This window comes from Primulina eburnea, chromosome 5, assembly GCF_022965805.1.
Source record: "Primulina eburnea isolate SZY01 chromosome 5, ASM2296580v1, whole genome shotgun sequence".
Classification (NCBI taxonomy): domain Eukaryota; kingdom Viridiplantae; phylum Streptophyta; class Magnoliopsida; order Lamiales; family Gesneriaceae; genus Primulina; species Primulina eburnea.
This window is the reverse complement of record NC_133105.1, coordinates 7,540,699-7,559,020: the sequence shown is the minus strand read 5'-3', so window position 1 is coordinate 7,559,020 and position 18,322 is coordinate 7,540,699. Positions and strand designations below refer to the sequence as shown.

Sequence of the window (18,322 nt, the reverse complement as noted above, 5' to 3'; positions counted from 1 at the left end):
GCTATAGATTAAGCTGTCGGGATCTCATCCATTTCGGAGGTTGGAGGAGGTTAATCAATAGGGGAATCAGTTGGTATTCTTTTTGAAATTGTGATGTTGGATAATTAAAATAATTTGTTTTGAAGATATATTGATAATACAAGATTTCATATCATATGTTACTCGAAATCCTTATTTCCGGGACAAACAATGACTTGCCTGCGAGGCTGCAAGATGTGTTTGACCTTTTATAATGTAGGATGTTTCAGATTTTTTCGTACAGAAGGTTAGAGAGCATTATTTTATTTTTATGTTATATAATAGATTTCAAATTTAAAAATCAAATTCTCAAACTCTTCAATTCAAATACAACCTAATTTGATTTAGACGCGTGTACTAACAATTGACATTTTGATTTCAAATTAACCCAAAATATATGTCGTTTGAAATCTATTGTCAATTAAATTCATTTATTTAAAAACTTCCACCCGAATACAACCATAATAATAAAATTCAGTTTGAGATCGTAGTTGATTTAGCATATTAATCACATAGTAGTTGATTTCTCGCAGCTCATTTCCTCATTCAAGGCACACTGAACGTGCATAACAAAATAAAAACAAAAACATAAAAATAAAAGAACCACCATTCACCAAACCTACAATGGCAGAGTCAAAATTTTTACGGTAGTTAAAAAAGAACACGCAAGTTTAGTGTAGCTTCCCACTCAAGATGGCTTTCTACTCCAGTGACCTTATCAGCAAACTGAAGCACAAAAAACCAGGGGACAAGCAATACGGACTCCATGGGTAGCTTGGAATGGTTCAGAGTGTCTTGAAAAAGTAAAACTCGGTAGTTTGAAGAATTATTCGACCATGTATTTGTACAGTCCCCAGTTTTTCTTCATGAGATACAAAATCTTCAGTTCACGGTCAAGTGACAAGGGGTGACACACCCCCATACAGTTTCATTTCCAATGGGTACGAGAAAAGAACTCATGGTATCTTGAAAAGTTTTTTCAATTTGAAGAGTAATCTTTTCTCCTCAACGGACAAGTCTTCCTGTGCATATTCAATTGACGAATAAAAGAAGTGTCATGATTTAACATCTTTCAACTACTAACACGTGAACAAGCTTTTCAAAATAAGAGGATAAGCCTCTCATTCTCCAAGGAACCTGTACTTGTCAGCTAAAACAAGTAATGTATGGAGCAAGAAGTGGAAATATGCATTAAAATCCCATATTTACTGACCGCATAATGTTCTTTCAGCGCATCAAGGGAGTTTCTTGAGATTTTGCTCACAAGCTCATCTTCAATCTCAAAATGCCGGCCAAACATCTTCTGCTGTTCATCGGAATTACTGCCGATTATCTGCAAAGAAAAACTATCACTTCAACAAAAAAACATAATGAAAAATTCAAAATATTTGAGTCAGACGTTCCGCATTATATAAAGGTATGCAGTGTCAAACATTTTAGAAAGTAGCAAATACATTAATTTGATGCTTCAGTTGCACAATCAATTTGAATGGCCTTATATTCAAACGAAAAGAAAGAACCACATATCAAGGTCCCCAGAAAATCAAATGTGGCAGCAAATGTAAATCTCAAACCTTAATGGTCACCTTCTGGCCTTTCTTGGCATAATCACCAGGACTGTGATTGTTCTTAAATGAAGCTATGCGACCAATATCAATAAACTCCCTTTGGGGAACACATAGTGGAGTTCCAATCTGCATAAATTCAATTCAAGTCAAACTATGATCTCAACAAATATAGAGGGAAAAATACAACAAACAAATCTATCAAGATTAACGCAAATGTTAAAAAAGTAGACACATCCGAAGAGACACTTCCCGCCAAAAAATTCTCCACCCTCATAAATGTATAGCTTGGTTAGATTTGCATGTTAATGAGATGATTTTGTACCAAAAATGAATGCTTTAACCATAGAAATTAAGTGATAGGCCGTAAAAGGAAAACTTGAATAGAAATTCATTCTCCATTCAATGGAAAACCATCATCATGAAAATCAAATTACTATAAACTTTGTACTATGACCACATCAATCACTTTCAATCACATGTGCCTGGGTTGATTCCAGCAAGAGCGTTTACTTAATTTTAAACAGAGCACTTGGACACGGGATCCAATGCAGCAAATTCTACAAGTTCGTATTATAAGGGGGATGTATGATGATGATAGAGATGATGGGGCACACATATATATGATGCTTGAAATAAGGGTAGTTTGATGATCTACCTTCGCAATGCCTTCAAGGACATCAACCCCCAAGATAATGGGATCCTTCTTATTGAACACACAGTTGGGTATAATCTTGAGAACACATGGAAAAACTGCTTCTTCAGAAGCTTTTTTCTTCTTTTCCTCCTTAAGATTATCTATATAGGCCTTAAACTGATCAAATAAGTGATAAATAATGTCAGCAATGAATATTTTCACACCGAGTTCATCAGCCAGTTCCCGAGCTTCTGGTGTCACTTTAACATCAAAGGCCAGTATAGTCCCATACTCTTTTTTCTTCTCCAGCATAACACTGGCCTTCATCACATCTTTCTTGTGTACCGGGCCTATGCTTATGCCACTGACAGGTATGTTGACAACAGGAGTCTTCAAGAACTCCAATAATGCTTCTAATGACCCAAGAGTAGATGCTTGAACATAAACTCCCTCACCGCTTTTATCAATTCTACTCATCAATGACTTCATATCCCCCATAGCTTGCTCTTTGATGTTATCCAAATCATCATCAGGCCCCACAACATAGAGACTTGAGCCTGCAATGGCATGCTCAAGGCCCTATATGGCAAAACAAGAAAAAGGGGCACAAATTATCAGCAGCAATCCAACTTAAACACTTGAACATGCCCAATTGCTAAGTGAGTGCCAAATTATTTCAGCACGTCAAAAACATATTAGAATATCTAATTTCACCTTCAATAACATTAATAAATTACAAGCAAACCACCATTTCAAAAACTTTCTAAGACATACTGTTTCCACACATAAATTAAGTAGTCCAATAATATTAGCATTTAATCCCGACAAATCATGAACAACTGCAAATTCCCAGCACACTTCAAAAGAATTGAACAAATTACAATCAATTTGAGAACTTCAAATTCCTCTCTCAACCACATAAATCTACAAACTTCAAGAACTTCATAGCTGTGTGTCAGAACCTTTTAAGTGTCTTATTTATTTCAGCGATAAGTAGAAGAATGAATAATTAAAAAATGTGAGACGTATGGTAAAAACACAAAAGGCTGGGAATTAATCCACAGAGGGGAATTTTTTTGCATGCCTTGTGTCTGTTCATATATATCGAGGTTACCATATGGAAGGTTTATGCATAGCCACAAGACAGAAAGATGCCAGGATTGCACAGTGATTCATTAAGAAGCTGGGTGCACACTTTGCATCCCTTGAGAACCAGGATTGTTTGTTTGCTGGGTTTGCTTTTCAGATTACCAAGTAAACAAAATGAGGGGCGGCTATTAAAGCCAGCAGACTCGGCATGCAAGAGAAGTGATTCCTTGAAGATGATATGGAGTCCCAAAAAATGAAGTGTATAAATCCACAAGTTCAAATCAGTTTCCAAAGAGTACAACCCGAACATGGCATCCTAAATAAACAGTTTTAGGTCATGTCAATGTCTTTATTTGTACCCAAAAGAACTTATCAACAAACCATGCCAATTTCCACCTATCGTTGAAAATTATTATCAGTGCAACTTTTGACCAAGTTACCTGTGCAGTGATCTTTATACCCTGGGCAGCCTTGATTTCTTTATGACGTAAATAAGTTCCCTGGATTTAAATAATGACAAAACTGTGAGATTTCAGCCAATATATCAAACCTAATCAACCTAATCTTCATGAAAGTTACTCAAGGAAATAATCACTTTTGGATCTCTGTTTCGATCACAGCATATTGACAATATAAAAAAGATCAAAGACCAATGCTCTAATCTCCAAATCAAAAAATTGATCCTACAGCATCAAAATGGTAAAACAGTGACAGTATTTTTTAAATAACAACCAAAATATGATTGGGAAAAAATTATTGTTAGCGTGTATTTTTAATTATTTGTTAGGAAGAGATTTAATCTTATCGCTATGTAACAATCGATCCTATTAATTAGGAGGTAGTTATATCTAAGGATCTCCATATAAGGATTGTAAACACTAGTTGTAAAGTATGAGAGTTTTTTGATAAATAAACAATCGTGTTTCAGGATCTTTTGACTCCTTTTTCGAACTTTCATGATATCAGAGCTCGGCGATTTCTTTGAATTCAGGACAATGCATTCCATCGCACTTATGGCCGGAGTATCGGGAGGTAACGATTCAGAGGTAGCTTCGGAAACCTCTATACCTACCTCCCTCACAGCTCCCACTACCCTACACTCTGATAATTCTTTTTCCGGCGCCATCATTGCATACAAACTTAATGGCCGGAACTTTGTTCCCTGGTCTCGATCTGTCCAGATGATCATTCGTGGAAAAGGGAAATTCGGATATCTCGATGGGTCTATCCCTTCTCCTCCCGTGGAGGATCCTTCGTTTGCTGCCTGGGACATCCAGAATTCTCTGGTCATGTCTTGGCTTATCCACTCCATGGAAAACGGGATCGGAGAACTCTATCTCATGTACGAGACTGTCTCTGCTATTTGGGACGCAGTCAAACGAGCTTATTCAGATCTCGAAGACTCGTCTCAGATGTTCGCTTTAAGAACGAGAGCTCGCGACCTCCGTCAAGCTGATGGATGTGTCTCGGATTATTACCATTCTCTAACTCGTGTCTGGCAGGAATTAAATATGTTCCAACCCCAAGATTGGAAAGATCCGGCTGGTGCACGTCTCCATCGTCGCATGCTAGAGAAGGAGCGCACATATGATTTTCTTGCTGGTCTCAATCCCACTTTGGATGAAGTTCGCGGTCGAATTCTTGGCGTGAAACCTCTACCATCTCTCGATGAAATTTTTGCTGAAGTATGTCGCGAGAAACATCGCAAATCTGTTATGCTCGGCCCCAACTTGCCTTCACCTGTTGATTCATCGGCTATGGCAACTCGGGCAGGTGATGAGAAGGGCAAGAAACCAACAACTTGGTGTGATCACTGCCACAAACCATATCACACAAAATCAGAGTGTTGGAAACTACATGGGAAGCCAGCCGATTGGGTTCCTAAGCACATGCGCGACAGTCCTGGTCACACAACATCTGCGCAGTCCGCGATGTCTCCACCGCATCCTGCCCTCTTCACTGATGCTCAACTCGATCAATTGAGCAAGTTTCTCTCATCTACTCATACTGCCTCTCTTATGGCCTCAACCGGTAATCCTTTAAACTCAATTTCTGCTCTATCAAAAGCTCCATGGATAATTGATTCAGGCGCCTCTGATCATATGATGGGTAGCAAAGTGTTTTTTACTACTTACTCTCCGAGCATTTTTCCTCGCATTGTTAAGATTGCCGATGGTTCTTTCTTGCACATTCACGGGACTGGTTTAGTCTCTCTCGGCCCTCGTTATGCTTGAAAAACGTTCTTTATGTGCCTGGTTTCTCGTGTAATTTATTATCCATCAGCAAGCTGACAATGGATCAGAATTGTAATGCTATTTTCTCACCTTCGCGAAGTTTTTTTCAGGACCAAAGATCGGGCCGAGTGATCGGGAATGCTGAGGAAAGCCCGTGTCTCTACTATTTTCAGCAAGGTGATTTTTCTAAAAATAAACATCTGGCGGCTGTTGGATCCTCCTCTACTCTTTCTAGGCGTCAACAAATAAAGCTCTTTCACTGTCGTTTAGGTCATCCAAGTTTTCAATATTTGCAAAGAGTGTTTCCTACATTATTCTTGAAAAATGAACGATTCGATTGTGATATTTGTCAACTTGCAAAGCACAAAAAAATTCTTTTTTTCTCTCGGCCATACCAACCCTCGTCCCTCACATCCTTTTTCGCTTATTCATAGTGATTTATGGGGTCCATCGAGGATCGCATCTCATTCAAACAAAAGATGGTTTATTACATTTACTGATGATCATTCTCGTGTCTCTTGGGTTTATTTACTTAAAGAAAAATCGGAAGTTCCAAACATTTTTTCCTCATTTTATACCATGATCAAAAATCAATTTAACACAACCATTACAGTTTTTCGTACTGACAATGACACTGAATACTTCAACTCTGTCATGAATGCATTTATCACAAAAAATTGTCTATTACATCAAAGCTCTTGTGTTGAGTCACCTCAACAAAATGGAATTTCCGAACGTAAAAATCGTCATCTTCTTGAAATTGCACGCACACTTTTATTCACTGCTAATGTTCCTAAACATTTTTGGGGGGATGCAATCTTAACTGCTTGCTATCTTATTTTTCGCCAACCATCAAAAGTCCTTGGTTTCAATACACCTTTGTCAACTCTTCTTAGATCCTTTCCAACTTCACGTATATACTCAGAACTAGACCTTAGAGTATTTGGGTGTAAGGCATTTGTCCACAATACTTGTCCCACTAAGAGCAAACTTGACCCCGGGCTTTACCTTGTATTTTTCTAGGATACTCTTCCACAAAAAAAGGATATCGTGTGTTTTGTCCGTCTACAAAAAAATATTTGATTTCACATAATGTCACATTCTTTGAAAATCAAGCATTTTATCCCATAAATCAGCTTCAGGGGGGATAACTAGTATCGCAAATTTCTGGGAAAATGCAGCAGATCACGACATTTTCTGGGATTCAAATCATCCTCCAACTATGGACTGGGAGTTTCTACTTACAGATATACCTGATCCTAATCTATCAGCACCAAATCCACCAAATTCCCCAAAAGCTTCCTTCAAATCCAATTGGTACTACAAAAATACAGCCATATGACAGATGTTATGAGAGAAGAAAAAACTTGCAGCAAATAAAGAACCCGACACCTCTCATGACCAAGCACAACTCCCGATCCCTGGTAAGGATCTCACAATCTCTGAAATTAACATTCCTATAGCATTACGGAAAGGAAAACGTTCTTGCACTAACCATCCCATTTCAGATTTTCTTGGTTATGCACACTTGTCACAAGCTATGCAGGCCCTTGTATCTCAACTAGCCACCGCGGAAATTCCAAAGAACTTTGAGGAAGCATGGTGTGATAACAGGTGGAAACAAACTATTTTAAACGAAATGCAAGCTCTTGAAAAGAATGACACTTGGACAATTGTTCAGAAACCACAAGATAAAAAATCAGTAGGCTGCAAATGGGTATTTACCATCAAATACAATTCAGATGGGACTATTGAACGACACAAAGCAAGACTCGTCGCAAAGGGATATACTCAAACCCAAGGTATTGACTTCCAAGAAACCTTTGCTCTGGTGGCAAAGATAAATTCCATACGTATTCTCTTGTCTCTCGCGATCAATCTCGATTGGCCACTTCTACAACTTGATGTGAAAAACGCGTTTTTAAATGAGGAATTAGAAGAAGAAGTTTACATGGATCTACCTCCTGGTTTCAACACCAGCCATAACCAAGGTAATTCGTGTAGGTTGAAGAAGTCTTTATACGGACTCAAGCAGTCACCAAGAGCTTGGTTTGGGAGATTTATGAAATTTGTCCAAAGCCAAGGTTTCAAGCAGGCTCAAGTTGACCTCACACTGTTCTACAAACGACAGTCAACCGGTATTACTATTTTAATAGTCTATGTTGATGATATTGTCCTAACCGGGGATGACAAACTCGAGATGCAGAGAATTAAAGCTGAATTAACAAGAGAATTTGACATGAAGGACCTCGGTAATCTCAGATTTTTCCTCGGAATGGAGATTGCTAGGAACAAAGACTCCATCTCAGTATCTCAACGTAAATACACCTCTCGATCTATTGAAAGAAACTGGCATGTTAGGCTCAAAACCAGTTGATACTCCAATGGACGCAAATCTGAAATTGGTGATTAACTCAGATGACAAACAGGTTGACAAGGGCGGTTATCAACGGCTAGTGGGCAAGCTAATTCATCTCTCACACACACGCCCGGATATTGGGTTTGCAGTTAGTTGTGTAAGTCAGTTTATGCACTCTCCTTCAGAAACTCATATGAGGGCCCTCAACAGAATTCTTAGGTACCTAAAAGGGAACTCGGGTAAAGGCCTTTTATTTCGAAGGACCGAAAGCAGAGTTATACAGATGTTTGTTGATGATGATTATGCTGGATCTCCAATAGATCGACGATCTACATCTGGATATTGTTCCTTTGTCTGGGGGAATCTGGTCACGTGGCGTAGTAAGAAACAAAACGTTGTAGCTAGAAGTAGTGCTGAGGCTGAACTACGATCAGTAGTTCTTGGAACATGCGAAGGCTTATGGATAAAAATGTTCTTGGAAGAACTTAAGCTGGAGACTATAGGGCCAATTCTAGAATTCTGCGACAACAGTGCAGCAATCTCTATCATCCACAATCCAGTTCACCATGACAAGATTAAGCACGTAGAGGTTGACAGGCACTTTATCAAAGAAAAGATAGACCAAAGAATTCTGGCAGTGAAACACATCTCAACCGAAGAACAGACTGCTCACATCTTAACAAAGAGCCCGTTTGATATCAAAAGTTTTTTGATTAAAAAAGTGCTTTTTTAAGTTGACTTTTAAAAGTGTTTTTTTAAGTAAAAGTTGTGTTAATATTGTGTTTGGATGAATAGATAAAAAGCACTTTTTAATTAATAAATGTGTTTGGATACATATCATTAAAGTGCTTTTTTAACTCATTAATTTATATATATATTTTATAACGGATTTCTAAACAAATGTGATGTATAAATATAAATGATTAAATCCATACCAAAACAATAAAATATTGAAATCTTAAAAACCATAAAAACAATTGTTAATAACAATGGTTAATGTTTACATTCTAATTTAATTTATTTAACTAAAAACTAATAGTTCAATGTCGACCTTGTATTGGCAGTGAATTTCTTATGTCATCTCTCAATTCTTTCATTTCCGTAATATTTTCTTGTGTTGGCTCTTGCCATCTCGTACCTCTGTCATGGACATAAACATTTTCACCATCTTGCTCGATTTCTTGTAAATCATCAATATTTTCGAATTGTTCAAGAATATCTCCAGCCGCATCATATCGCCTTATGAAATTGTGTAAAGCAAAACATGTCACTATAATTTTAAATTGAGTATCTAAACAAAATGTGGGCATATTTTGTAATACCTTCCATCATGCTTTGCACACTCCAAATATTCTTTCAATAACCGTCCTTAAACTGGAATGATGATAATTAAATACATTGATTAAAAATTTAAAATGTAGTATATAAATTATGTGTCTTAATCTTATCCTCCCACCAACTATTATCAGCTTGCACGGTCATCTTGTTATGATCCCAACCAAGGCCAGTCTCATTATTTCCAATAAGTTGTGCCCACAGTGCAAAATATTTTCTCATAGAATCCCATTTATTTTTGAATTGTTTTTGATTCAAAGAAAGTCCCGTTCTCTCATGAAATTTTGAAACTAAATTTGTGTACCCCGTTTTGTTTAAATGTTTGGTAGGCTTATTGCCGGATTCAATTTCTTCCTCACAAATTTTTAAAAATATTTCGGTATTCTGATCAGTCCAATCCGCCTTATTATTCCCATCAGCAACAAATCCAGGTTCAACAGTCTCAATCGTATATCTAGGTAATTGACTTGGATTTGATAATCCTCGTTTAGGAGCTAACTTCGAATACATTCTATATTCAAAAAATAAACATAAAAAAACAATAAGGAGTGTAGATTCTGCAGCAAAAAAAAAAGCAGAAAAAAATGAACGTACAAAAACCTCGACGGAAAAAAAAAATTGTACCTTGTAGAAGAATGGAGAAAAGATTGAGAGGAGGCTACTGGTGGATGTTTTTTTTAGGTTATTGAAAAAGCTAGTGGAAAAAGCTCTAAAATAGGGCTTTTAAAAAAGCTCTAATTTCAACTTAAATAAGTGCTTTTTTAAGCACTAGAAGCCCACCCAAACAAGTTAAAAATTAAAAAAGCACTTTTTTTTAAAAAAAAAGCACTTTTTTAATTGTAGCTTCTTATACCAAACGGGCCCAAAAGCTTTGTTCAAGCCAACCTTTGAGAAATTTGTAACCAAGCTTGGAATGTACAACCTGTACAGTCCAGCTTGAGGATGGGTGTTAGCGTGTATTTTTAATTATTTGTTAGGAAGAGATTTAGTCTTACCGCTATGTAACAATCGATTCTATTAATTAGGAGGTAGTTATATCTAGGGATCTCTATATAAGGATTGTAAACACTAGTTATAAAGTATGAGAGTTTTTTGATAAATACACAATCGTGTTTCAGAATCTTTTGACTCCTTTTTCAAACTTTCAATTATCTTCCACAAACTTCCAAAAATATCTTGTTCTAACACTCAATATGAAAATGCTTGTACTACATTCACATCCACCACTATATTCTATAATAATAATTACACGAGAGAATTGATGATAAAGAAAAAAAAGATGTATAAAATGCTGGAAATTCATATAAGCTCCTCGTCATACTTCACACAAAAGGAAAACACCTACATTATACATTCTAAATAGGGATGTAAACGATCCAAACCAAATCAAACAATATCAGGCTTGAGTTTGGTTTGTTTAAAACTGTTTGAGGCTCGAGCTCGAGTTCGATTCGAGCTTTTATTATCAGGCTCGAGCTTGGTTTGTATTGAAATTACTGAGCTCGTTAAAAGCTCGAGCTCGGCTCGTTAAAAGCTCGTTTAGCATGTTAATCAAGCCAGGCTCGAGCTCGGCTCGTTAAAAGCTCGTTTAGCATGTTAATCAAGTCAGGCTCGAGCTTGATTCATTAATAACTCGTTTAACATGTTTAACAAGCCTGGCTTGAGCTCGACTCGTTTTCGAGCTCGATAAGCATAGAATTGAGCTCGAGTTTGAGTTTGAATCGAGCTTGTTAAAAATTAAATATATCTATAAACTAATTTTAAATCAGACATAAAAATCAAACATGTTTGCGAACTCATGAGCCGAATATCCTTAGGCTTGAGCTTGGTTTGATTAAATTTTCGAGCTCAAAATCGAGCTTGGGCTTGATTTGATATGATTAACAAACAAACTCAAACGAGCTTTTTATCGAGCCGAGCTTCGAATAGCTCGCAAACCGTTTGGTTCATTTACATCCCTAATTCTAAATGCTAATGACTTGTGACAGCTGTGCTCACTGCCTCACTGACATTTGAACCTTGTTCGACATGTATATCACTAAAGAGCATTAGAGAAAAACCTTTGATCTCTAAATAATATCATTTGATGTTTCATTCAATTTTAATTATAATTCATATCATGAATATGCTTATCGGTTATCAACCTCGACCTCGGGGCACATAATCTTCTTTCTGTTCCAAGGTTTTAAATTTCAAGCAAGATATATATCTAACACCCCAAATCCAAGCCTATATTGCCATTCATATTTGGTTACCCAAGGCTTGTGTAGTCCATCACTTATTGTCAACGCCAAATTAACAATTGTTCTATCAGTGATCTACAATATGAAGGATAACAAACAAAACTCCAGAGCATACCTGATAGGATCGATTAGGGGGGGTAATCGTTGAGCTACAATAGCTCGGTTCTTGAAATATTGAACACCGATGAATTAAATCGAGTTTGGTGTTCAAACCAAGCGGAAAATACTCGAAATAATCCTTCGTAGAAACCGAATAAATATTTTGTAAACCATTTAAAATATATGCACGTTGAATGAGTTAAAATATTCAGTTGAAGCATTTTATCAAACACTTGGTGTACAATATTTTGGTATTTGAAGAACACATAAAATGCTTCAACAATGCATCTTTAAAACTATGGAAATCATAAGTAAATGCAATAAATAAATAAACACGAATTTGTTTATTGATGTTCGGAGATTTCAAACACTCCTACGTCACCCCTTCTTCCCCTTGGGAAGGATCCACTAGAAGACTTTGATTTATACAACTCATTGTACAAACCCATTCAGCTAGGACTTACCCACTGCCTAAAACTGAACTCCTAACACTCAAGATTGTAGGCAGCACCTCACAATCAGCATATTGTTTAATGTCTCATATGCAAAGACTACAAACACAATGTTTTACATCTTTGTGTAAAGACTCACTCAACTAAACTTTTCAGCTCAAACTCTCTGTATATGTGTGAGTGATTGTGTGTGAGGAATTTATCAGTTACAGTGTACATCTCAAATGTTTCCTCACACGAGGGCTTGTGCTCTCAACTAGCTGATATATTCATGCTAAGTGCCCATGCTTTGAATCCACTTCCAAAGCTCTTGTTTGATCTTCAAGATATTGTATTTATAGGCTCCAACACTGATATATACGTTAGACATAAGAATATGACCGTTGGAAAGTTTCTGTAATGTTTCGGGAATTGCAACGGTCAAATTCAGCTTGCTGGGCATTTCCCGACTGGTCAACTCTGGTCAACTCAACTGATCGTTCAGTTCAACTGGTCAGCAGGTCAGCAGCTGGTTCAGTTCAGCAGGTCAGCAGCTGGTTCAGTTCAGCAGGTCTGGTTCAGTTGAGTTTTCAACTGGTTTGCTGAAATCAGCCTAACTGATTTCAGTTGGTGCAGAATCAGTAGCTTCATCGCCATTTATCAGCATCTTAAGCTTCGATTCAGACTTTGACTTCTCATAATGATTTGTAGATCTTTGTCTTATCTTTCCAACGCATACTGAATCGCTTCATTTCGATAACCGAGCTGAGAGATATGACCAAAATACCACAGCTGCTCAAACCCAACTGATTGTTGTTTTCGTGTGATCAGTTCGGTAATATAGCGATCAGTTAGACCATGATAACATCCGATTTTGCCTAACTGACGTGAAATACGATTTGTTCCAAATTGCGTTTTCTAATCAATCTAGTTGACGGATTGTCATTTGGATAATCCAGTTGAGAGATATCATCAAAATACCGAAGCTCGCCAGAAATTCAGTTTGTGCAAAATTCAGTTTCAGCTAGCTTCTTGTGTTTGCAACTTCACACTTGAGTAAATATGTTAGAAACACAATAACAAGTTTTGTTAACATCAAAATCAAGATTGAGAACTTGAAAAGTTCCAACAATACCTTTTCAACAAAATGTAGCCACCTTTCGTAGAATTATTGATTTCTCATGATAAATAGTAAAAGTCTGGAGGATCAAGTGGATTTGCATCAAATCTCAAGTGTACGCATATTTGCTAAGTCTACGAACATTGCAGGTGGAACAGAATTGGATTGAAGGAAAAAAGTATTTTAAAATAAATAATAAAGACTGGTGTCTGGAAAAAAACACACTATAATCTGCCATAAAAAAACAATTTATAATCAAGAAATGTTCACCTTGACTCGGAGCTCCTTCATTGGGTGGGGTGTCAATAACGCTCTAATTGAAGTAACAATAGGCCCCTAAAAGTACAGTGGATGAATGTGAATTTCCCGACAAAGGATCTAAAAATGAAATAAACCTTGAAATCCATACCTGTAAGCCACAAACAACAATTCGGTCCCCGTCATGAAGTACCCCATTTACCAACACCGCATCAATTGTTGTTCCATGCCCTTCAATCACCTTAACCTCCAAAACAGTACACTGCCACAGAGAAGGATGTAAACAACATTGCCTCACAATCGGACAATATTCCTCACAATCAGGGAATATGAAAGAAAACAAACCTGCACTTCATCACTAAATGTCAACCTTTCTACCATTGTCTTTTGGGTCCATTGAACCATTAGTAACAATAAATCAGGGATGCCTTCACCACTGTTATAGCCAGAATCACAAACATTATAAGGTTACATTGACAGTTCTACAAGAAAGACAACCGAAAATACTAAACCAGCTACAAAAACTAATAAAGTTCGCAGGAAACAGAAACCTTATAGCACTAGTGGGTACAATGCTGAAAGTTTCTCCCATTTCTTTGTTTTTGTAATATAACTCTGTGTTAAGCCCTTGCTCTTTTAACTGTGTGATAACCTAAACAGAAAAAAAAATGTCTACCAGCCAAAGCCATTCTGAAAACTATACTAAACATAAGAGATCAAGATGACCTGAGTGAGCCTCGTATCAAACATAATTTGAACATCTCTTGACTGTTGCTTCATTGCCTTCACAATTGGCGCATTGGGACATGTTTTCCAACCATATAACTTATCCACCTGCAAGTGCATAAGGAGAATGGATCATAGAAATAAAGAACCACCAAATATTGGTATTGAAAACTTACAAGGGAAATGTTACAATGCCACTCACTTTATTCAAGGCGACGATGAATTCAGTATTTCTCAACTTCAAAAGATCAAGGGATTCGATGGTCTGATGTTCCAAGCCATGCATTATATCGACCACCAATATTGCAATATCACATAATCCTGATCCTCGAGAACGTAAATTAGTAAAAGATTCATGTCCCGGGGTATCAATAACTAACAGACCAGGGACATTAAGCTTCGCATCAGCTTTCAGTTCCCTAGTTCTTTCACGAATGTTGGCAGCAGGGAAATAGGTTGCACCAATTTGCTGAGTAATCCCACCAGCCTCGCCCTCTTGGACATTAGTACCTCTTATGCAATCCAGCAATTTTGTTTTGCCAGTATCAACATGGCCCATAATACAGCATATTGGTGAACGAAGATTTTGTCTACCCTGTACAGGACCATCATCCGATTTTGGTGTTTCCTCTTTAACAATAACATTTTTTATCTTGTCAGAATTAGCAGCAACTTTGTTGTTGTTTTTGTCGGCATCCACAGCCTCACAATCCTTCCTTCTAACTTCCACGTTATTGGATTTAAGTGGCATAGTCGAGGCAACTTTTTCCGACAATCCAACTGACTTGGTTGCAACAGATGGCAGCTCAACATCCTGAGCCGCAGTCCTTGCACTCTTTATCTCCTTCTTTGCCAAAAGCTGAGGCTCTGAGTCAATTTCTTCATCAGCAAATGCACTTTTACCTGACAACTTAAGATCAGCATCATCCCAACTTTTAGCATCCCACTCAGCATCATCGTTGTCTTCTTCCTCTTCCTCTTCCATTCCATTTTCTTCAAATACATCAGTAGCCTCTACATTAACCTTTGCACTCGAAACTTCAGCTTCCTCAATGTTGTCCGCTTCCACATAATCAACCTCGGAAGTAATTTCTTGCTGGATCCCCCTTGTGTCTGTGCTCTCGACCTCTGCAGGGGCTGCTCCATTAGATTGTGGCAGTGTCTTCGATTTTTTCTTCTGATAGAGGGGCCGCTTGGCTGGTGCTCTGGTATTATCACCAGGTAACAGCAAGCCCCCAGCATTGGCAAGTATTTGCTTCCTCATTGCTTCCAATCTACGAGCTTCTTCCTTTTGTTTTCCAGTTAAAAGCTTCCCTTCTAATTTTTTTTTTAGAAGTTTCTCCTTTTCTTTTTCCTTTTTTAAGCGCTTTCTCTCTTCAGCTAATCGTTCCAATTCTTCTAATTGGCGTCTTTCTTCTTCTTCTTTCCTTAATCGCTCCTCTTCTTCCCTTTTTTTCTGCTCTTCTGCTTCCTTCATTCTAGCAAGTTTCTCTTGCATCTTCCGGACATGCTTCCGAACTTTCTCGTCTGTTACTTTACTGTTCATATCAGTCTTAGTTTCTTCCTGCTTTTCTTCAGTTGCAAGTGAAGGTGCAGCTGCCCTTTTCTCCTTTTCTTTTTCTTTCTTTTTCTTTTTCTTCGAAGTTACTGACTCGATAGGTTCTTCTTCTTCAGCTTCTTTATCCCTAGAAACCTCTTCTAGCTGGGACTGGTTGTGTACCTTTTCCACTGGTGGAGGTGCACTAGGAGCTGAAGCAAGAGTTGGAACAGTTTTTGACACTGGAGGTGCCTCACCAAGTTCAGCTAAAATTTTGTCAAGGTCTTCTTCTTCTTGAACAGCTTTCCCACCCTTTTTCTTCTTTTTTTTCTTTGAAGTTTCTGACACGTCTTCGTTTAACTGCTTTTGATTTTTCAAATAATCAGATTCTTTACTGAAAGCATCTGCAGAAGAAGTTTTATTAAATTCCAGGACCTGAGAGTATGCATCCCTGTTTCCAATATCATTTGCGCTATTGACACTGTTATTCTTCTTCTTAGACGACTTTTTCTTACCTGAGAATTTAATCGCTAATACATCTTCCTCTTGATCATCATCAGCACCTCGTACCAGCTGATCCCCTATTTCTGAAACTGAGGTATCCTCTTCATTTTCATCTGCAAGCACTGCTGCAGAAAATGAATTTCCAGAAGACTTCTTTGAACCCTTCAATGACTTTGTCTTCTTCTTACCTGCAAAACTAATTCCCATGTCATCGTCGTCATCCTCTTTAAAACTCAAGTCTTCGATCTCATCATCCCCATCAAGCACGTCATAACCAGCTGCAGAAGAGACATTTCCACCGCTCTTCTTACTCTTCAAAGGTTTCTTCTTCCGAGGTAAAGAAATCAAGGCCCCATCATCATCAGTCAAGGCCTGTTCTTCATCCTCATCACTAACAGCATTAAAGACCGATGACCTAAACCCACTTACACCACCACCCCTTTTAGTATTTGATGGTTTCTTTTTCCCTGTAAAGACTGTGACATCCTCTCTGCAATCTTCATCATTCTCCGTTTCAGCATCGCCCTCATCCTTATCTTCTCCTAATAACCCAAAATTCGAATTACTAAATATTATATCATCCTCTTCATCAACTTTATTATCCCGCACTTGCACATCATCGTCCTTTAGACGCCTTTTATTCGAAACACCCTTTTTTCCCTTCTTTCTATTACCTGCAGGAGCCACTTTCTCTTCTGGAACGGCAGCCTCCTCTGATAATTCAGTCCCAATTGAGTACTCATCATCGCCAATCACAAACGCATTCTTCTTCGACTTACCTGCGCCACCTCCGATGGCACTGCTCTCCTCGTCGCGAGCAGTTGGCTTCTTTCTCACCATCGGTACTTTTCGTGTGATATCGACTAATAAACTATCTGCCCAGTTCACCGAAATCCCTACAAAACCACAGCATCAAATCAACACACAATGAAGAAAATTGATTGCAGCAAACATTCACAAAAATCTAACTAAAACTCCTCATTTTACGGAAATAAATCAAATCAAATAATAGGAAATGTATATAGTACGCAAAAAAATTGCTGATAGAATTTCATACCTGTCAGACAGGAATCGAAACGCTTGCACGGATTGGGGCCGAAAAATATATATGAACGGCAGATTCAGAGGAGAGGAAAAGAAATATTTGGTTCGGGGATTGAAGTTTGTATCATGCAGGTGGGTTATATAGCGAATCGGGTAATCACGAAGTTGTATCATGCAGGTGGGTGATATAGCGAATCGGATATTCTGACGTCGGATATCATTAAAAATTATAAAAAAAAAAAACAAAAAATTTATAACATACATAACTAAAATTACGATACAACGAAAATATATCCGGAGAATCATGATTTTTGGGTATATAATTATTTATTTAAATATAAAATGTAATAATGTATTTTTGAATTATGATATTATTATAAAAATAATAAATTCAAATATATTAAATAATACATAATATTCAAAATTTTCAAAAAAAAAACATTAAATTATAAAATCTAGTACAATATATTCAAGAATTTTAAATTTTAAATAAAAATATATATCGGTCAAATCTGAAAGAAAATAATACCTGTAATGTAACTTTTGCCCAACAAAAAACTAATAAATTCAATGTAGTTTATGCACGCCTTATACGTGTACAAGAAAACAATCTACATTCCACCACCTTGTCCACTATAAATTTCAAGAATTACAAATACTTGGGGGCCAAGTTTTTGAGATTTAGCAAGATTATATGTATGGAAAAATTATCTCAAACTTATGAAAAAATATCAACCGAATTATGATAAGGTTTTCATTTCACTGCCTATAAATACCCCACCCAATTCTTGAAATTTACATCATTTAATCACTCTATATTTTCAAAAATCCTCATTCCAAGTGCTGTCAATTTCTTGAGTCAAAAGTTATGTCAAGTATTGAAGTGTTGTCAACGTTGAGAAAATTATTTCCACCACTTTTATGCTCAAAATCCAATATTTCATCGTTCAAAATACATTATCTATGATTTGAATAACATATCCAAACTTCAGCTGAATCTGATGGTTAGTTTTTTATATATAGCCTCCGAAGGAAAACGACTCATATTCTACGTGAGAATAACATACTTAATTTTTTTCATTCATAAACAGATCAAAATAACTTCCAAACCCGATCTTCACCG

General features: G+C 37.1%; 1 protein-coding gene across 2 annotated transcripts; it reads right to left on the bottom strand.

The window, feature by feature from the left end:
• Nucleotides 1-484: 484 nt before the first annotated feature.
• LOC140832830 (uncharacterized) lies at nucleotides 485-17,389 on the bottom strand. Of its 2 annotated transcripts, none has more exons than XM_073197051.1 (12): nucleotides 17,213-17,389; nucleotides 14,317-17,051; nucleotides 14,115-14,222; nucleotides 13,940-14,040; nucleotides 13,734-13,824; nucleotides 13,540-13,650; nucleotides 13,401-13,466; nucleotides 3,750-3,809; nucleotides 2,242-2,799; nucleotides 1,605-1,712; nucleotides 1,232-1,351; nucleotides 485-1,040 (listed from the first exon to the last, which is right to left on the bottom strand). In XM_073197051.1, the coding sequence occupies exons 2-12, from the start codon at nucleotides 16,993-16,995 to the stop codon at nucleotides 975-977; spliced, it is 4,068 nt and encodes a 1,355-aa protein (XP_073053152.1). In that variant the 5' UTR covers nucleotides 16,996-17,051; nucleotides 17,213-17,389; the 3' UTR covers nucleotides 485-974. The 2 variants fall into 2 exon arrangements, with proteins under 2 accessions (XP_073053152.1, XP_073053151.1); XM_073197050.1 differs by having other exon boundaries at nucleotides 486-1,040; nucleotides 1,593-1,712.
• Between the last annotated feature and the right edge of the window lie 933 nt (nucleotides 17,390-18,322).